Source organism: Megascapheus bottae, chromosome 11, assembly GCF_031878675.1.
Source record: "Megascapheus bottae isolate mThoBot1 chromosome 11, mThoBot2.hap1, whole genome shotgun sequence".
Lineage (NCBI taxonomy): Eukaryota > Metazoa > Chordata > Mammalia > Rodentia > Geomyidae > Megascapheus > Megascapheus bottae.
In genome coordinates, this window is record NC_143519.1 from 38698813 (window position 1) to 38721063 (window position 22251).

Here is a 22251-nt window from a genome sequence, read left to right on the forward strand (position 1 = left end):
GCTCACGCCTATAATCCTAGCTACTCAGGAGGTTGAGATCTGAGGATCAAGGTTCAAAGCCAGCTCAGGCACAAAAAGACCTGAGACTCTTATCTCCAACTAGCCTCTAGAAAATGGGAAGTGGGGCTTGGCTCAAGGGTAGGGCGGTAGTCTTGAGCTCAAGAGCTCAGGGACACTGCCCAGGCCCAGTGTTAGGGCAATAGCCTTGAGCTGAAGAGCTCAGGGACAGTGCCCAGGCGAAGTTCAAGCCCCAGTACTGCCCCTCCAGGTCCCCCACACAAAGAGATAATAGTATTTTCTTTATATTTGTGAAATCCTTGTAATATTTTGACAAAACTAAGTTTAATTTTGTCCAACAAAAGTAAACTAAAAAAATACACATGTGCATGCTAATGTCAAGGTAACTCTCTTTCCAAAGAAAAAAATACAAAAATAAACTTCTCCAAGATAAACTAAGTCCATTGTATATAGTAAAACTACTGCTTTGGAGAATGGATAGATGTAGAGCTAATCATGTTAACTAAGGTAAGCCAAGCTCAGAAAAAGAAACAGTGCATATTTTCCTTCATATGCAGAAGCTAGATTGAACTGTTACTAGACATGAGGAGGATACCTTAGGGAAGGAACACAAAGGTGTAATTTGTCTGAACACTATAATTCTATTTATCAAAAATAATTCCAAGCCGGTAGCTACTCAGAAGACTGATATCTGAGGATCTCACAAGACTGATATCTGAGGATCTCATGGTTCAAAGCCAGCCCAGGCACTACAAAGTCCTAGAGTCCAGACTCTTATCTCTAATCAATCACTAGAAAATGGGAAGTGGGACTGTGGCTCAAGGGGTAGGGTGGTAGCCTTGAGCTGAAGAGCTCAGGGACAGTACCCAGGCCAGAGGTCAAGCCCCATGATCCCCACCCCCCAAAAAAATCATAATAATAATTCCAAGCCGGGCGCTGGTGGCTCATACCTGTAATCCTAACTACTCAGGAGGCTGAGATCTGAGGATCAGGTTCAAAGCCAGCCTGGGCACTAAAGTCTGTGAAACTCGTATATCCTATTAACCACTAGAAAACCAGATGTGGTGCTGTGGCTCAAGGGGTAGAGCAGTAACCTAGAGCTAAAGAGCTCAGGGACAGTACCCAGGCCCAGAGTTCAAGCCAAAGGACCAACTTAAAAAATAAGAAATTCCAGGAAATGGAAACACAGGTTTTGTTGTTGCTATTTATTGGTGGTGTAGTGGTGGTATTTGTTTTTTATTTTGGTTTTTTTTTGGGGGGGGTAGAAAAGAAGCACAAAAAGGAAGAGAATAATAAATTTAGAAATGGTACTCTATATATAGTATGTGGAAAATGACCTGTGTAATTCTTGGGTAGGGATGGAAGGAGAAAACTAGGTAAAAATTAAAGAAGAGGTGACATATTAACTGAAAATGTGCACATTTCCTGACTTATGATCTGATAATTCCTCTGGTACAACATTTTAATAATAATAAAATTATAGTTCAAAAAGTAACCGAATTAAAAAAAGAAATACAAGTACTGCTTTACATCATTTTAAGGCTATGCATACACATATAAATGTGGAACCATAATGTAAAATGTATTTCTCATGGTCAAGAGTACCAAAGTCAATGCACTAGAGAAATCCAGACAATGTATTACAGCCCTAACCTTTGATGTCATAGTCTGCTTATCAAACCTCACCAAATTTAACCCTGGATCTATCAGAGGACCTTTCATCTAAGAGAATGGCATAGCAAGCACAACATTTGCAAATCTTAATATATACACAAACTTTCTGTCTTAAAATAAGTTCCAAACACTTTGTCTTTTCTACAATTTCTAGATTAAAACAATATCATTTTTAATATATTTTTAGTTAGCAACAGAAATGCTTCCCTTCAAACCTTTTTCTCCCGATGGAAGCTCATCTTGAATTTAAGACAAAGTAATGCAAGTTAAGGCAAGTTAATTACCCCTTTGCAGGTTGTTGTTTTTTTTTTTTACTACTGTCAACTCATCAGACACTAAAAAAAAAGTGAGGAAATTATAACAAATTTTATTATTTGCAGTAAGTGTTAGAATATATGACATTAAAATTGCCCAGTAAAGTTAAATTTTAGTATTATTTATTTCAAAAACTAAGCCATATTAGGCATTATTTTAAACCTACTACTCAAAGTATTTTTCCTAATACAATGAATGTCTCCAAAACTTTGGGCTGGATGTTTGACCTAGTGGTAGAGTGCTTGCCTAGCATGCACGAAAAACTGGGTTCGATTCCTCAGTACCACATACATAGAAAAAAAGCCAGAAGTGGTGCTGAGGCTCAGGTGGTAGAGCTCTAGCCTTGAGAAAGTCCAAGGACAGTGCTCAGGCCCTGAGCTCAAGCCCAGGACTGGCAAAAAACAAAACAAAAAAATAAACGCTATTTCTCCCACATCAAATTATATACTGCTCATACAATTTGTTTAAAATAAAATTATAATATCCCCCAACTCCTAGCCCTACAGACAGGGGAAAATGAGGGAACCAGACATAATCTTAGTCATTTCTTCAATATCGCCTGTCTTCTTTTCACATTCTAAAAACAGTAAGTTGTGTGGCATGCATAAATTTGAGAAAAGCTCATTTCAAAATCTCTAATTCCCTGCAGATGACAAAATCTAGGTCTAGAGAATGCAAGTAGTTCCTGAGAGGCACACAATTGGGACTGAAATGTACTACAATACAGATGAAATCAATTCATCTGCTTGAAGAAATTGTCCACAATCACAAAAATTACAGACATTAAAATGTATTATGTTAACTAACTTTTCAAAGTAACTTAAAGTAATTACTTAAGGCAATTGTTGACTCTCTCATTTTAAAGAAAACAGGTTGAGGACAGGAATATGGCCTAGTGGTAGAGTGCTTACCCAGAATGCATGGAGCCCTGGGTTCACTTTCTTAGTAACATATTCACAGAAATCGGGAAGTGATGCTGTGTGGCTCAAGCGGTAGAGCTCTAGCCTTTTAAGAAAGCTCAAGGACTGTGCCTAAACCCAGAGTTCAAGTCCCAGGACTGGATAAATAAATAAATATAACAAGTTGAAGCTCCAAAGTATTCCTTGTCACACCGCTAAAGCTGAAGGTACTTAGAAGCTAGGCTATAACCCTAGCTACTCAGGAAGCTGAGATTTGAGGATCGTAGTTCAAAGCCAGCCCCGGCATTAAAGTGTCGCTGTGGCTCAAGTGGTAGAGTGTGAGCCTTGAGCTGACAAGCTCAGGGACAACACCCAGACCCAGAGTTCAAGCCCCACGATCAACCAAAAAAAGATCAATGGTTAATAAATTAACTGGTTTGTACAAGTGCACAAAACTTTAAATGTTTCATTTTTATTTCAGTAGTCTCTCTTAGTTCTTAGAGTAACTTTCTTATACATATGAAAAAATCAGAGTATTTATTAAAAACCAACACGAAGGTCTCATACCTGATGTTCATCCTCCATGACGTTACTAGTGAATTCAAATACGAGGTCGTTCTGTTGGACAACAGCAGCCATAATAAAACATTCCCCTTAGATCCACATGGAACAATCCAAACAGACTGAAGTCAGACAGTAGAGTCCAGTGACCAGTTGGGGAAAAACAGTTCAGCCACGTATCTTTAGGGAAGATACTTCAAATTTTCTTGATTCATTGACTCTAAGCAAACCAAGGCAGTACTTCCAAAATTATTCTTCTCTCAACCTTCTCAACCTGAAAAACAAATATTTGTTACTTACAATATAACAACTGATTCAGAGCATAGTGCATCTCAAGTGTTTTGTTGACTAAGATGAACTTGACAAATGAACACTCTATTTTTTGTTGTTAAACCTACTTTAAGACTTCATTCCTACTATGATAAAATCTTCCTTTCATTACTAAAACTAAACTGTTACCTTTCATTAAATGCTGAATAGTATAAAAATAGAAACCTAACAAGAGTAATGAAGAATTAGAGCTAGTTTAGGTCCAAATTCAGAGAATAAACTATTAGAACAAGTATATTTCAGAGTAATGAGGTATTATATGTCAATAAAGGACATATAAACAATTGCCTTCTTTTCATTCATGGAAATTTACTATGCATAATTTCATGAGATACACTTTTGCCTGTAATTGAAACATTCAGAGAGCATCCCTGCTAGGCTCACTACACACACACACACACACACACACACACACACACACACACACACACTTTGGCTAAGCCTTAAAAAATAATCAGAATTAAAGCCTACCCTTTTTGTTCTTTAAAAAACTTCAGGCAAGTAAAATTACTTTAAGAGTTACCATGCTTAAGCATGTCTTCAGTAGCTTCTTTTTAAATGCACTGAAATGTATCCTTATCTCTATCACAGAGTTTGCAAGTAACAGGAAGGAAACAGCCCTTGACCACGTCATGGCAAATTAGAACATGCAAAGAACTGCACTTTACAATGGTAGAAAAACAGAAATGAGACTTAAGAGCGAAAACAATTTCACAACGGAAAAAAAATGATTTAAAAATGATCATCAAAGATGTTTGTATATTAAGAAAGACAAAGCCAGAGAGACACAGAATAAGAAACTTAAAGATAAATAGAGCTTAAACCCAGATACTATGAGCTAGCCAAATCAGATGTTTGGTTTCTTAATTTAAAGAAAACAAATTCTCTATGTAATCTAGGTTCTAGGAGCCACACAGGGATCACAAAGATCACTGTAATTTCTACAACTGAAAATAAAACAACATGAAGGTAAAGCTTTCAATTCAGGTTCCAAACCAACAGATTCTCTACTCCCAATGACTTTATCTAAGAGCAAATTCAACTCCAATAGTGAGTATTTTTGCCATGTTTCAGTACTTTTATTGAGCAACGTACCATTATCTAGAAGAAAATGTATTTTGTTTTAAATTGAGCAGATTGAGCACAGATATTTAAATGTAAGACATATATTTGGCATTGAACAAATATTACTTGTATTTACTATTCCCTTAAAATATTACATTCCGGGCTGGGATGTAGCTTAGTGGCAAAGAGCTTGCCTAGCAAGTGCAACGTCCTGGGTTCAATCCCCAGTGCCAAAAAAGAAAAGACAAAAAAAATATAGTTAAAATATATATTACATTTCTTCTATAGTAGGCCTGTTTTCTACATTTTTCCACACAAACTACACCAATTCTTCGGTTCCTGCCTTCGTTCTCAACTTGTTATTCCCCATTCCTGGAAACCCCCATCCTCTCTTTCTTTCTCTCTCTCTTTCTCCTTATCTTCCTCCTCCCTCTCTCCTTCCCTCCCTTTTTTGTGCTGATATTAGGGTTTGAACTCAAAGCCTGGGTGCTGTCCTTTAGATTTTTCAGCTTAAAACTGGTGCTCTACCACTTGAGCCACAGCTCCATTTGTTCTGTTTGTGTTTTTATTTATGTATTTATTTATTTATTGGTGATTAATTGGAGATAAGAATCTCACAGACTTCTCTCCCTGGGCTGCCTTTGAACTGTAATTTAGCCTCCTGAGTAGCCAGGATTATAGGCATGAACCCCTGGTATATGGCTGAAAGATTCACTTTCTTTTCTATTATAATCATGTATCTTTTCTGACTAGCACTTCCACACTGCTACTGTACTTTATGCTTCAGTAAAAGGCTTTGAAGATTTAAAAAAAAAAATAGAGACAACCAATCAAAAGATCCACACCTCATAGCACATGCTAACATTTACTGTGGAATGGTTTCCCACAGTCACTGAGCCTTCTGAGTTAGGAAAAGAATAAGTGAACTTCGGCACATATCTCTTGTTAACTTATGGTACAAGTTCAAAGCTAAAAATGTATAAGTAAAGAAAAATATTTTAGGTCCAAGAGTGTGACCTAGCAATAGAGTGCTTTCCTGGCGTACACAAAACCCTGGGTTCAAGTCCTCCGTATCACATACACAGAAAAAGCCAGAAGTAAGTGGTAAGTGCTATCCTTGAGCTGAAGAGCTCAGGGACGCACCTAGGCCCAGAGATCAAGCCCCAGGACCGGCAAAAAAAAGAAGGCATTTTTATTGGTTTCATCAGTTCTCGGACAGCCTGTTTTCTTTTCTGCTCTTTTTCCTCTTCACTAGTTATATACCCTATGGTAGTAAGGTGATTCTTGGAAATAAATTTTTTTATTCCAAATACAGAGATATCATCTATATACATCAGGGTTGTTGAAATAACAGTTTAGGCATGTTAAATTTTTTTAGTAACAGACAAGAAAATTTAGATTACTGATTCAATTTTTCATTGAAAAAACTGAGGTGTCCAAGATCTCAGTCTATAAGCACAACAGACTCTGTAATCTTACCTTCACAGGAGCCTGAGATCCAAGGATTGTGGTTCAAAGCCAGCCTGCCTAGCCTAGAAAGTCTGCAAGACTCTGACCTCCAAGCCACCAAATAAAAAAAAAAAAACAGAAGTAGAGTTGTAGCTCAAAGTGGTACAGTGCTAGCCTTGTGCAAAAAAGCTCAAACAATCAAATCAATCATTCAATAGAATTCTTAGTTCCTAAATCAGAACTCTATTACTATAATTCAGTCCTGCTTTCAAATCAGACTACATCCTTTGTGCCATAAGAATGTCATATGTCAATGTTAAGGGGAAAATTCTACCTATAGTTTAACTCCAAATTATAACTATTATAACAAGTCTACCTGATAGACAGCTTATATAAATTCTTCATCACCATATTTCTTCAAATTAGCTATAATATGGAAATATATGGGAACTAAAACCTTTCAGGAAACAAAAGCTTCCATACTATCTTAATAAATTTTAAGATCCTTAGTAATTTATCTGTAATCGCAGCACTTTTAAGGATTCTGAGCCCAAGGCCAGCCTAGGCTACAAACAAAGACCCTATCTCTAAATAAAATACAAAAACAAAACCAAATAAAAGGACTCCACTATTTAAATTCTCTGTTACAGAGTTATATTCAAGTACATCCTGCTACATCTAATAGTTCTTTTGTTGTTGTTGTTTTGGTTTTTTTGTTGGTCATGAGGCTTGAACTCTGGGCCTGGGAGCTGTCTCTGAGCTCTTCAGCTAGTGCTCTACCACTTGAGCCACAGCACCACTTCCAGTTTTCTGCAGTTAATTGGAGATAAGAGTCTCATGGACTTTTTGTGCCTGTCCTGGCTTTGAACCACTATCCTCAGACTTCAGCCTCCTGAGTAGCTAAGATTTACAGATGTGAGCTACTGGTGTCTGGTTCTAATAGCTCTTTATAGCATATATTTACAATGCTGTAATGAAAAACATGTGAGTAGCATAGACATTAGCAATCAACTTATTTGCTTATTTATCTGGTTGAAAGTAATCCAGTGGACCATCCACCAGATAATAAACCCTCCTCAGATTGGCTCTTTCAACTGAGTCAGGACTGTATTCCCATTCTTCAGTTAGACATGCGGCCTTAAGGTAAAACAGTAAAACAAAACCATTAAAACAGGATCTAGGGTCAAACACTTGGGTTCCAATCTTCTGCAGTATGATCTTGAACACATTGGCCTATGTACCGTCTCAGTCTCTTTCCATAAACAGGGATAAGCCTCAAGTTCCCTCACTCAGTAAAGTGGGTACAAGAAATAGTACCAAAATCTCGACTTTTCAAGATTACATAAAAAACGCATATACGAGGCCCAAGTGCAAAACACATGTAGCTCAATGGTACACCATGTATTACCTTACCTACAATGTACAGCAGGTAGGTAGTGGATTTTATCCCAGTGCAAGAAAAGAAAAAGAGAAAAATACATGTGAAGAATGCCTTGGAAATTGTACTCAATAAACATTGGCTTAATTATAGCTCCCAGTACACTGTACAAGATAGGTAGCAGGTGCATGTTAAGGCCTAATTATCTCTGAAATCTCATTTCTGTGTTCCTAGAAGTGTCTAGGAACACATAGCCCATGATCAACAAACTAGTGCTTCAAATGTAGTACTTTTTGATTAGTCCATTGCATTAAGGTTAGGACTTCACTCTAGTCTAGTAAGCCTTGCTTCACCCAGGCTAATTTGGTCCCCATCAAACAAAGTGATGCACCATTGGTAAACACAAAACCCCAAACCACTTTTCTGGCTACTGTTACCTAAGTCAAGCCATTTTTGTAGAAAATTTCGAACATAATAAAAACCTGAAAGGGAAAATTTACCTAAATTAATCCCTTATGCAATGTTAGGGGTTTGGGGAAAGGGAGTTTAAGATAAAAAGAGTATATGCCAGGCAGGGTGGCTCATGCATGTAATCCAGCTACTTCAAGAGCTAAGATCTGAGGAGCTAAGATTCCAAGCCAGCTGCACTAGGCACTAACGTCAGTGAGACTTCAATTTATCTCCAATTAACCACCAGAAAACTGGTAGTGATGCTGTGGCTCAAGGGGTAGGGTGGTAGCCTTGAGCTCAGGGACAATGCCCAGGCACAGAGTTCAAGTCCCATAGCAAAAAAAGAAAGTTCAGCCAGGGCAACTGATATTTTTGGAAGGGAACACAATTGCTGGGTACAGCAGACACCTTGTGAAGAATCACAGTCCAGGCTGCTCAGGGCATAAACTGAAATCTTACTTCAAAGATAAAACAGAGTCTAATCCCAGGTACTCAGGAAGCTGAGACTACCAAAAATGCTCTAAGTGTGGCTGTAGCACAAGTGATAAACACTAGCTTTTAGTGAAAAAAGTTAAGGGTCAACACCCAGACACTGAATTCAAGCCCCAATAATGGCACAAAAATAAATACATAAATAAAACTGCTCTCCTTGGGAAATTACTATAGCATCATATTCACTATCATGAAAATTGACAAATAAAGGAAACAAACAAGCAAAGGGGGTTAAAATAGATAATTCTACTTCAAAGATGAAATATACCATGTAAGAAGAACAGTGTGGTTGAATGACTATCCTAGCATTAATACACAGTGTTTGTGTTTATGCACATATACATGTGTAAGTAGCAAAATCTAAACCTCTCAAATCTGTAGTAAGAGCCTGACAGGAAGTATTCTTATAAGAAGTGATAACTTTCGGGTATCAATGTATGTGAATTAATGCACCTTCTATCTGGCAAATATCATGTAACCCTTTTATTAATTACAATAAAAAATATATTAAAAAGTAATTGACAGCTAAAAAAGTACTATTTCAATGTGGATAGTTTGAAAAGAGTTTAGTAACTTTACCTCATATGCCTTCCTTTACAAGTCTAGCTTATTGCATTGAGAAAAATGTGAAATATCAATAAACATGAGAAAGATTATGCAATCCAAAAAAAAAAAAAAGAAGTGATAACCTAATTAAAGGTCTTCTTCAACATAAAGACACAAGAAAAAATGCAACAGAAATATAAAGAGAATAAGAATAGATAAACTAGAAATGAGAAGTACAAAGACCACTGTTAGGTTTTACAGATCTGTTTGGTAGTTCTGGGATTTGAACTCAGGGCCTTGTACTTACAAGGCAGGATCTCTGATAATTTAGACACCCCAGTCCTTTTTTGCTTTCATTACTTTTCAAGCAGGGTCTCAAGATTTTCTTCCTTTATAAATCATAGTAAAGATTTTTTTTTTTTTTTTTTTTTTTTTGCCAGTTCTGGGCTTGAGCTCAGGGCCTGAGCAATGTCCTTGGACTTTCTCAAGGCTAGAGCTGTACCACTTGAGCCTCAGCACCACTTCCGGCTTTTTTCTATGCATGTGGTACCAAGGAATCGAACCCCGGTCTTCATGCATGCTAGGCAAGCACTTTAACCACTAGGCCAAGCTCCCCGCCCAGTAAAGATTTTTTAAAAAAAGATTTTTATCCTGGCCACCAAAAATAAGCAATCCCTTATATAACTCTGTAAAGCAAAAGTATCCAACCACTAATGAAAACGTTTTTATATAGAATTTTATGCAACATAGTGATACTTGGAAGGGATCACTTTCAACCACATATTTAGGACTAGCTGCAGGAGAGGGCAGTTTCTCTGTATGAGTTTCTCTATAATTACTTTAAATCTCAGTTTTACTACTATTGCTCATTCATAACCTATCATACCATCTTAATTTTGACATTTAGCCTAAAAAGTAAAAAGGAAATTGTTACAAACCTTTTTATAAGGCTTTTACAACTTAACTCATTAAACTTTCAAATAGTTTTTATTGACATTTTCTTTCAAGTACATATATGTAATATTATTGCTATTAGTATATATATATATATATATATATATATGTATACTTTTTTTTTTGCCAGTCCTGGGCTTGAGCTCAGGGCCTGAGCACTGTCCTTGGACTTTCTCAGGGCTAGAGCTCTACCACTTGAGCCTCAGCAACACTTCCAGCTTTTTTTTTTCTATGTATGTGGTACCAAGGAATCGAACCCCGGTCTTCATGCATGCTAGGCAAGCACTCTATCACTAGGCCAAACTCCCGGCCCTGCTATTAATATATTTTGGTATGAATATGGAAAACACAAGAAACACACCATAAGGCCAACACAGAACTTCCCCAAACAAAGATAGTAACAGTCTCAATTCCTACTGAATACAGGAGGAAAAAAAAAAAGGACACTAATTGGAAAAGAAATTTCTTAAGGTCATCTCAAAACCATGTACTATGTACACAAAATAGAAGATTAAAAAAAAAGTATCACAAAGTCAACAAATCTTCCATTCAGCATTCTAATAATTCAAAAAGAAAAATTATTATACACTCCCTTTAACCTTTCTGATTTTTTTCATTCAAGTGCAAAAATACAGACTCTGGTAGGTAGAGGTAAGCATGTAGAGCACTTGACTAACATGGACAAGTTCCTGGGACTGATCCCCAGCCCCAGGGGACAAAAGGTTCTGAAATTCATATATGTGCCACCAGTTATTTCCAGTCCTTATTTTGGGGAAAATTCATTTACAATTTTTTTCAGACTGGGTCTTTGTAGGTAGTCTAGAGTGGTCTACATCCATGCTTGATGCTGCACTATTTACCACTGCCACATTATGGAAACAACCTAGATGTCCTACAGCAACTAAGTGGATTAAGAGAATGTAGTACATATCTAAAAAGGAATTTTATTCACCTATCAGAAAGATGATGCCCTTTGCAGGAAAATGGAGAAACTTAGGAAAAATTATGCTAAGTAAAGTCAGGCTCAGAGAGACCAACAGCAGATTTTTCCTCTGTCAAAGTTACCATATATGGTAACAAATAAACATATACAGTGTTATATGCATATATACACATAAAAGTAAAGGATGATATACTTAGGCGCAAAGTCCAATGGTGTACTCCACTGAACAACTACAAATCGCTTAACAAGAAGGTGAAACATGTTCTGTGGGGTGTTCTGTGGGTTGGGAGAAGAGTAACTGGGCGGGCGCAGGAATGGAGGAGGAACAAATATAGTCATTATATTCAAGGTATATTCGTTAGAAGTTCAGCTACGAAATTTCAACCATACTAATTAAAAAAAGAAGTATCAGTGTGATCAAACAAAGAAGCTGACTTCTTTTGCCTTTTTGCTGACACTGGTAAACATTTCCAGTACTCTGAGGGCAGGCTGCAATTACTCCCCAGACCTGAAATTCCAGTTCTTTTACATAGTTCTCCACTTTCTATTATCAGCCACTCAAGGCCTCCCTGGTGTCAGATTACACACAGGCAGCATTTATAGCCCCTTGCAGAACAGCAGAACAGATCCAATACCTAGACCTGTCCATACCTGTGGTCTCAAGATTAACTCTTTTCTAAGCATGTTCTGAAAACAAAAGAATTAAAAGTTAAAAAATATCCAACAGCAGGCTGGGAGGTTGGCCTAGTGGTAGAGTGCTTGCCTAGCATGCACGAAGACCTGACCTGGGTTCAATTCGTAGGTACCACATACATAGAATAAAAGCTGGAAGTGGTGCTGTGGCTCAAGTGGTAGAGCTCTAGCTCTAAGGAACAGTGCTCTAAGCCCAAGGACAGTGCTCAGGCCCTGAGTTCAAGGCCCAGGACTGGCAAAAAAAAAAAAAATCCAACAGCACTCAGATACTGTTTTAATTCTGGTTATGAAAAAATTAACTTACCTCCTTCAAAAAGACTAAAAGTTAAAACTATCAAAATAGGGCCAGGAGTTTGGCCTAGTGGTAGAGTGCTTGCCTAGCACACACTAAGACCCAGGTTCAATTCCTTGGTACCATATACATAGAAAAAAGCTGGAAATGGTGCTGAGGCTCAAGTGGTAGAGCTCTAGCCTTGAAAAAGCCCAGGGACAGTGCTCAGGCCCTGAGCTCAGACCCATGACTAGCAAAAAAAAAACCAAACAAACAAAAAAAACTATCAAAATATCATTTATTGGTGTTTTCATTATACAAGTTAACTGGCTACAAGACATTTACTTCCTCCAGTACCCAAATTATGAATGGTAACCAAACAACAACAAAACCTAGCTAGCCAAGGCACACAAATTCAAAAATGTCCTTATCAGCAAAACCTGTTCAAGCAGCTAATCTCCCTCCCTCCCTGCCTCCTTCCCTCCCTCCCTCCTTCTCCCTTTCCTTCTCCCTCTCCCTCTCCCTCTCTCTCTCCCTCTCTCTCTCTCTCTCCCCCTGCAAACAAGAATTAACTAGCAAGAAAACTGTTTCTTTTTTGTGGCTGATTATTTCCCTCCTTCATATTTCCCTCCTTCATATTTTCATGAGAAACATTACATCCTGGTACACTAGTTTTTTTTTTTTTCATCTGAAATAATAGCAGATTTTGAGATATCACTTAGGCTCTGGTACTGACAATGATAAAATTACCTCCAGAGCCAGATGAGGTTAATCTCAGGATTCAAGGATTCCAGGGCTTATAGTAAGATCCTATCTCCATCTCACATTGCCCAGTAGTTTTGTGGTAGAAATTATTCTATCATAAGAAGCACCAATTTTATAAAAACACATACTATCAATTGAAAGCAAAATTTCCATGATCATATAAATCACTAACAGTCATGAATTGCTGAGGTTACAGACATGAACCACCACACCCAGCTGGAGAAGTTCATCAACATGAATACATGATTGTCATGGTTTGTACTTCAAACTAAACAACAGCTTCCACTAACATCAGGAAAAGCTCCAAACCCATTACTAATACTCATGTGGCCTTTTAATGATGAGTGCAATTTCCTAATACCTTTGCCACAAGAGTTCCAAGATAGGAGAGATGAAACTCTAGACTAGAACAAATGAACAGGGATATCCTACAGATCAAGATTAACCATACACCTATAAGCTACAATCATCAGGATAGTGAAGTACTAAAGATAAGCAGATCAGAGGCTGGGAGTTTGGCCTAGTGGTAGAGTGCTTGCCTAACATGCATGAAGACCCAGGTTCGATTCCTCAGTACCACACACATAGAAAACAAAAAGCCAGAAGTGGTGCTGAGGCTCAAGAGCTAGAGATCTATCCTTGAGGAAAGTCCAAGGACACTGATCAGGCCCTGAGCTCAAGTCCACGACTGGCAAAAAAAAAAAAAAAGATAAGCAGATCAGTGGAACAGAGAATAAGAACCTAGAAACAGACTGACATAAATACTTTTGAGAAAGAAGCAAAGCAATGTAATGAAGGAAAGATAGTCTTTTCATCCAATAGTGCTGAAAAAACTAGGATATTCCACACGCAGAAAAAACTGAATCAAAGCCAGGAATGGTGGCCCACCTTTATTCCAGCTACTTGGAAAGTGGAGGTCTATATGGCAATGGCCCTCCAGGGCATAGAATTGGCCAGATTCTCACAGAAACCAATAAAGCTATATATGGCAGTGAATGCTTGTAATTCCAGCTACATGGTAGGCATTAATAAGAAGTCCCAGCATGCCCTAGATGAGAAAACCAGAATCTACTTGAAGTCTTAAGCAAAAAGCTCTGAGAGCATGGTTCAAGCGGTAGAGCAGTTGCCCTTGAGCTCAAACCTTAGCATAACAACAAAAACTAGATATACTTTACACACTTTACAAGCTCAAGATGGATAACAGATCTGAATATAATATGTAAGCCTGTTAAAACTCCCAAAACACAGTATACTAGAAAATTTAAAAGACCATGAGTTTGGTGATAACACAATGATGGAATCCATGACAGAATAGATAAATTTAACTTCGTTAAAATTAAGATTCTTAGCTAGGTGCAGTGGCTCGCTCACACCTGTAATCCTACCTACTCAGGAGGCTGAGATCTGAGGATGGAGATTCAAAGCCAGCCAGCCCAGGCAAGACAAACCTGGGAGACTCTTATCTCCAATTAATCACTAGAAAATGGGAAGTGGGGCTGTGGCTCAAGGGTAGAGTGGTAGCTTTGAGCTGAAGAGCTCAGGGACAGCGCCCAGGCCGGGGTTCAAGCCCCATAACACCCCCCCCCCAAAAAAAGAATATAAAGATTCTTCTGCTATATGAAAGACAATGTCAAAAGATAAGAAAACAGGCTACAAACTGAGAAAAAAAATATTTGCAAAAGACACACCAGCTAAGGGAGTGTTATTCAAAATAAACAAAACCTAAAACTTACAAGAATTAAAACTGAATAAAAATAACATAACTTGGAGAAATCCTAAGACCTAACTTTGCCTTAACAGACAACTTCACCAAGTAAGATAAGCATATGAAAAATACACAAGCAGATGAGAGATGCTTCACAGCGTAAGTCACCTCAGAAAGGAAATGACAATAGACACCACTACCTACCTTTTACCAAAGCCCAACTCTGGGCAGTAACTCAGTAACAACCAAATACCGGCAATGACATAGAGCAACAGAAACTCTCTCATTCATTGCCAGATGGAATGCAACATGGGATAAGCCACACTGAAAGACAGTTTCTCACTATCTTGGCAAAACTAAACATATATGCCAGGTACCAGTGGCTCATGCCTGTAATCCTAGCTACTCAGGAGTCCCAGATCTGAGGACAAGGTTCAAAGTAGGCCTGAACAGCAAAGTCCTTGAGACTCATTTCCAATTAACCACAAAAAGTTGAAAATGGAGCTGTGGCTCAAGTGGTAAGAGTACTAGGCTTTAGCACAAAAGTTCAGGGATAGAGCAGGGCGAGGTGGCTCATGTCTATAATACTAGCACTCAGGAGGCTGAGATCTGAGGATTGAGGTCCAAAGTCAGCCCAGGCACTGAAGAATGTGAGACTCTTATCTCCAATTAATCAATAAAAAACAGGAAACAGGGCTGAGGCTCAGAGGTAGGGTGGTGGCCTTGAGCTGAAGAGCTAGCTCAGAGACAAGTTTTCTGGTAGTTAATTGGTAATAAGAGTCTCACAGACTTTTATGCCCAGGTTGGCCTTGAACCGCAATTCTCAGCCTCCTGTGTAGCTAGGATTACAAGCATGATCCACCAGTGCCCAGCTGATTATACTCATTATTTACCCAAAGTGAAAATGTATACCTATACAAGAACTGCACACAACTATTTATAGAAACTTCATATTGCCAAAACTTAGAACTAACATATTCTTCAGGCATGGGCACAGTGAAGCACATCTTTAATAGCAACTAAGAAGCAAATATGATAGACCAGGGGCCGGGAGTTTGGCCTAGTGGTTAAAGTGCTTGCCTAGCATTCATGAAGACCTGGGTTCCATTCCTTGGTACCACATACATAGAAAAAAGCCGGAAGTGGTACTGAGCTCAAGTGGTAGAGCTCTAGCCTTGAGAAAGTCCAAGGACAGTGCTCAGGCCCTGAGCTCAAGCCCAGGACTGGGAAAAAAAAAATTATATATATATATATAGAGACCCAGAGGAGCTAAATTTAGCAAGATCCTCTTGTTAGTGGTAAGACATGCTGTAGTCCCAGATATTAAGTAAGTAGAGGAAGGAGGAGCAAAGCTAAAGGCCTACCTAGCAAACTTACCAATAAGACTCTACATGAGAAACAACAAAAAGTCAAAAAGGAGTTTGGGGTTGGAGGCACGGCACTGACCATAGTGGTAGGTCACCTACCAATGAGTGTCAAGGCATTAATCAGATATCAAGTTCAAGTCCCAGTCTCAGAGAGAGGGGGAGAAAAAAGGTCCTAAGTTTATTGTGTAGTACCATTAAAAGAAGACATCCTTCAGGACAAAAGTTGGTATATTTGGAGAATAGAAGACACTACTAAAAGGAAATAAACTATTAAGCTGAGAAAAGCATAGAGGGACCGTAAACAAATATCACTACATGAAAATTGTTCAGACTTACCTTCAGTAGTGATAATGTATCAGTGTCTGTTCATAAATTGTAACTTACATACTCGTTCATTGCCAAAAAATAGGAAGTCTATGCATATGAGGGTATAGGAAAGTTCACAGGAAATATCTGTACTTTGAATTTTGTTTTGAGTCCAGAACTGCTTTTAAAATGCTTTACTTTATTGTTTCCCCTCACAGAGAAACACAGACAGACAGGGGGAGTGGGGGGGAGAGAGAGAGGGCGTGCATGCTTATTGGCTGCAGTTACAAATCTGTAATCCCAGCACTGGAGAAGATAAGGTAGGAAGGCTGTAAATTCAAACCTGGGCTGGGCCTGGGAGTTTGGCCTAGTGGTAGTTCTCTACCACTCTACCAGAGTCCTGGGTTCCATTCCTCAGTACCATATACATAGGAAAAAAAAAAAAAAAAGCCAGAAGTGGTGCTGTGGCTCAAGTGGTAGAGCTCTAGCCTTGAGAAAACCCAAGGATAGTGCTCTGGCCCTGAGCCCAAGCCCAGGACTGGAAGAAAAGATGAACAACAACAACAACAAAAAAAAATTGGGCTATCTATCAAGTTCAAGGCCAGCTTAGGCCCCAAGCCTCTATGGAAAAAAAGTAAATAAATGTAATCTACGCTTTTAAAGTAGACATCATCTGTATGATTCTTCACTATTGTATGAGTTGTCTATTAGTATAACAAATACCAGCAGTAAATCAACATTTTAAGGAGAAAAGGTTTATCTGGCTTAGGGAATGCATGGTAGAGCAACATGTATACCTCACGTGAGCTGGGACAAAATACAGGAGGGATCAGGGTCCCAATACCTCCTTCAAGGAGGTACTTTGACATAACTTTCTCCCACTATGATCCATCTCCTCAAGGATCCAACAGTGCTACAATATGGACACCAAACCTTTAACACATGAGTATTCAAGATTCAAACTACAGCATCATTTCAAAAACACATGTTCTGGCATATCTGTGTCTCACCCTCCATGATTAAAGAAAGAAGCATCATCTGAAGACCCCACTGTTGCCAAGCTCAATGTAGACTCTTCTACATATTCTTTGATAGTTATAAACTTTTTATTTTTTTGGTCTGTTGTGGGGCTTTAACTCTGGGGCTGGGTACTGGCCCTGAGTTCTTCAGCTTAAGGCTAGTACTCTATCACTTAAGCCACTTTTTGGGTTTCTGGCGGTTAACTGGAGAAAGAGAGTCTCACAGTCTTTTGTGTCCAAGCTGGCTTTGAATCTCGATCCTCAGATCTCAGCCTCCTGAGTAGCTAGGATTACAGGTGTGAGCCACCAGTGCCCAGCTGGTCATAAACTTTTATTCCTATGATATTTTAGGATCTTATTCCAAGTCTCAGTGCATCCAGACTTATGCACATAAAATTCAGGAATATAAAACATCTCTATCTTTTCCCAAGTTGTGAATAAATGTTTAACATTAAGGTATATAAAGCATAAAACTTCCTATAAGACCAAGAGTGTGGCCTGGTGGTACAATGCTTGCCCAACATGCACAAAGCTGAGCTCAATTCCTCAATACCATATACACAGAAAAAGCTAGAAGCGGTGCTGTAGCTCAAGTGGTAGAGAAAGTTCAAGAACAGTACCCAGGTTCTGACTTCAAGCCCCAGAAATGGAGGCGGGGGGAACACACAACCCATTGCTCAGAAACAGCTCCCAGATCCAGAGTTCAAGCCTCAGGACAGATTAAAAAAAGTAATAATAATAAAATAGCTCATGCCTGTACTCCTACAGTTAAAGACAGGCTGGACAGAAAAGTCCATGAGACTCCTATCTCCAATTAACCTGCAGAAAATCAGAAGTGGAGCTGTGTCCCAAAGTGGTAGAACGCTAGCCTTGAGCTCAAAGACAGCACCAGGCCGGCCCTAGTTCAAGCCCCACAACTGACAAAAAAATGTACTAATTAATTAATTACATATAGGGTAGTCTCATTTTTAGGGCTTCTCTGCTTCATAATGCAATTTCTCAATTTTTAAATTATTTGAATACATTTCAGTTACTGATAACTCAGATACATCTCAATCACACCAAGCATAAGGTTTCTTAAAATAGGGAATACTTTCATTGAGCTTATTTGATGTGTACCCAAAGATAATGAAAGATCCTAAGCACCTATTTTCATAGGCACCTCTGCTATAATTGTTTTAATACGAAACATGGTCCTTTAAGCTCTCATTCAAGAAATAAGATCAAGAGAAACAATGAGTGAGGAGCCAGTGACACACTCTTGAAACCCAGACAATCAGGAGGTTGGAAAATTTAAAGTTTGAGGCAATCCCCCAGAAGAGAAGTCCCCTAGACTCTATCACCAAAATAACTAGGGGGAAAAAGCAGGGCTGGAACGGGGTTACAGATCACACCCATAACACTAGCTACTGGGGAGACTGAGATCCAGAGGTGTGCAGTTAAAAGCCCATGAAGCTACATTACCAAAATAACACAGAAAAAGCAAAAGCTTGTGACAGTGGCTCTAGAAGATTCTAGAGATGTTCAAATAGGATTTTAACAACTGACTCTGTGATTTCAAAACACAATGCAAGTCTCACAGTAAGGATATCTAGGAGCCACCATCCAAAAAATGATGGTGGCTCATCATTACACAGTTGGCTTGCTACAATGACAGTTTTGGTGCATCTGTCCTCCAATTCCTCATTATTATAATAGGGATTCTCAACTAAAATTTTAAACAGTTCAGTGACTTTTTTTGTCTGTAATTTAAAACAAAATCACCTAATCAGTAACTTTTTTTTTACACCAAAGTATTAGAAGAAGAGACACACTTTTCTAAAAGGTATGAGTGATTATCTTTTTTTTTTTCCTGAAGTAATGAGGTTTGAACTCAGGGTGTAGTGTTCTAACACTTGAGCTGTATCTCTGGCACTTTTTGTTTTTAGTGTGCTTTCCATATAGGGTTTCAAAATCCTCCTATCTCTGCCTCCTGAGCGTCACTATGGCTAGCTTGTTTGGTCTCAAACCACAATCCTATCTCTGGGTCCCAAGTAGCCAGTATCTTTCTTACAAGTTAGTCAACCGAACATCAAATATCTTCAGCTATTGAAATACCACCTAAAAGTTGAAGTAAGTACAGGAACCAATTACATTATGTTTAATTGGATCTTATCATTACGAAGTATTTTGAATAGATGACATGGACTTAATGAAGAAAAATAATATGCATAACAGATTCAAGTTTCTTAATATAGACTGCTATCAAGACATCTTTACTTTCTGAGTTGAGGATGTAGTTCACTGGTAGATTCCTTGCCTAGTATGCACAAGGCCTTGGGTGCCCAAAGAGAAATAAATCTCTGCTTTCTTCAAGAGTGATATTTAGAAGATGCTCCTATGGATGGCTCTGTGGATCATACTGGTAGAGTGCTAGCCTTGAACAAAAAGCTTTTGAAGAAGTTAAGCTTTATTCAAACTTGACTCTGCATAACAGTGTTTTCTGTCTTACAGCTTTGTCAAGAATCCATAAATGTAACAAGCACTTACTAAATTTAAAAACTTATTTTAGCAAGGGGCCAGAAACGTGGCCTAGTAGTAGAGTGCTTGCCTAACATGCATGAAGCCCTGGGTTTGAGTCCTCAGTATCACAGACACAGAAAAAGGCCAGAAGTGGAAACTTCAGAAGTGGTGCTATGGCTCAAGTGGCAGAGCACTAGCCTTGAGAAAAGCCCAAGAATATAAAGTACTGCTGCACTACTTTAATGTCTACTTCATCAATCAGACACACAAAGTAAATACAACCTTTCCTACCCTAAGTGGGAAGTAGAGGAGAAATTACTTATTTTTCAAATAATCTGAGTAGATGTGAGGGGAAGGGGAATATCAGACAGAAAATTAGATACAGTTGAATCAAAAGACTGTTCTAAGCAAAGCTAATTTACATTGGCTTTTTATTTCTCCGGAGTGTCTGGGGGCTTGAACTTACCTGGGCATTGTCCCTGAGCTCTTCAGCTTAAGGCTACCACCCAACCCTCAGCCAAGCCCCACTTTCCATCCATTTTCTAGAGGTTAATTGGAGATAAGAGTCTCAGGTCCTTTTAAGGCTTTGACCCTGATCTTCAGATCTCAGCCTCCTGAGTAGTTAGGATTACAGGCGTGAGACACCACAGCCCAAGACACTGCCCTAAGTTTTAATTTTTAATGTGATTTTAAACAGAAATTGTACAATCAAAATAAACACCTCAAGATAAATAATTCTTCCTATATTGTCTTTTCCTATATACTAAATGATCCTCAGAAATCCTATCAAAATGATCCTAAGAAATCCTATCAGTACTATCTGCATTCTTTTCTTTATTCAACAGAAACATTTTTGTCACCTTTGGTGGAAAAAAAAGAGTAGGGAAGATAGATGGCAAAGACTGTCCTTAAGGAGTATTACAATCCATCAACTAAAACAAATGTAAACATATATGTTAAGGCAGAATTTGGTACAATGCTCATTTTCCCAAGTTGTTTAATAATCATTTACTATGTTCTATCACCTAAGATTATAAACTACTTGAACATAACTCATATAAAAATGTTTTGATATATTTACAAGAATACTAAGAATACCTTTATAAAAATACTAATACCTTTTGTGTTGAAAATCAAAATAGGCCACAAACTCAAATGATACTTTCTGTTGCTTATAAAATGTATTTGTTGCTACTCAGGAAGCTGAGATCTGAGAATTGCGGTGCAAAGCCAGCGTGGGCACTAAAAAGTCCATGAGACTCTTTATCTCCCATTAATCACCAGAAAACCGGAAGTGGCGCTGTGGCTCAGGGGGTAAGGTGGTAGCCTGAGCTGAAGAGCTCAGGGACAATGCCCAGGCTCAGAGTTCAAGTCCCATGACAAAAAAAAAAAAAAAAAAAAGCAAGTATTTACTGGGCCAGAAGTTGGCCCAGTGGTAGGAGTGCTTGCCTAGCATGCAAGAAGACCTGGGTTCAATTCCTCCCTACCATATACATAGAAAAAAAAATAGTTAGAAGTGGTGCTGTGACTCAAGTGATAGAGCTCTGGCCCTGAGAAAGCCCAAGGACAGTGCTGACACTATCTTGAGTTCAAGGCCCAGGACTGACAAAAAGAAAAGTATTTATTTACTTTCATTAAAATGGTTAAAGATGGTGGTCTCATGTGTTTATTCTGGCATTTTAAGAGTTTCACGGGCCTGGAGTTTGGCCTAGAAAAACTGGAAGTGGTGCTGTGGCTCAAGTGGCAGGGCATTAGCCTTGAGGAAAAAGCCCAAGGACAGTGCTCAGGCCCTGAGTTCAAGCCCCAGGACTGGCAAAAACAAACAAACAAACAAACAAATAAGAAGAGTTTCACATGATGCACTCAATTTCTTGAAACATGATCTTATGCTAGACTTCAGTATTCAAATTGTTCTATGCATGTATTTTCTGATTCAAATACCTTATACACAAAAATTCCCTGAAAATGATACAAAAATGGAAGGTCCCACATGAAAAAGGACACTTAACAACCCGTAAACTATTTTCCACCAACTCTAGTCTAAGTTTTATTAAAGAACTATTTGGTTTGCACATAGGTTCAAGCATAGGTACTGGGTATATGAAAATAAAGATAAATAAGACATGGTCTTGCCCATAAGTAATTCATCAAGAAAGAAAAGAAAGTGAGGAATACCTAAAAGCAATATAAATTTATTATTCAACCAAGTAATGAAGGAAGAAAATGTGGTAAATACCCATGAGAACAAGAAAATGTTACAAATGAAAAAGTCTAGTCCTTTAGTGAGTAAAAGTAATCCTAATAATTTAAATCACTGAGAAATAGGTAGAACCACAATGAAGACGCAGCTTTTTTCCCCTAATAGGACACAGATCTAGCACGAGGAAACCTGTACTCAAGTTCTAGTCTTCTTGGGTAAGTCAACTGCCAAGTTCTTGTATTTCATCTTTCATCAGAAGGCTATTACTAATTAATAAGGATATGTTTTAGCCGACCAGGTTTGGTAGCCCATGCCACTTAGGCTGAAACAGAAGGTTCAGACTGTAACC

At 38.4% G+C, this 22251-nt stretch overlaps 1 protein-coding gene across 1 annotated transcript in view; it reads right to left on the reverse strand.

Annotated features, from left to right (window-relative positions):
* Window positions 1-22251, reverse strand: part of Elf1 (E74 like ETS transcription factor 1) — an 89023-nt gene that overhangs the window by 31423 nt on the left and 35349 nt on the right. The window contains exon 2 of the mRNA XM_090342072.1: window positions 3474-3741. Within this exon, the coding sequence (XP_090198198.1) occupies window positions 3474-3545 (72 nt within the window). The 5' untranslated portion in view covers window positions 3546-3741. The remainder of the gene's footprint in view (window positions 1-3473; window positions 3742-22251) is intronic.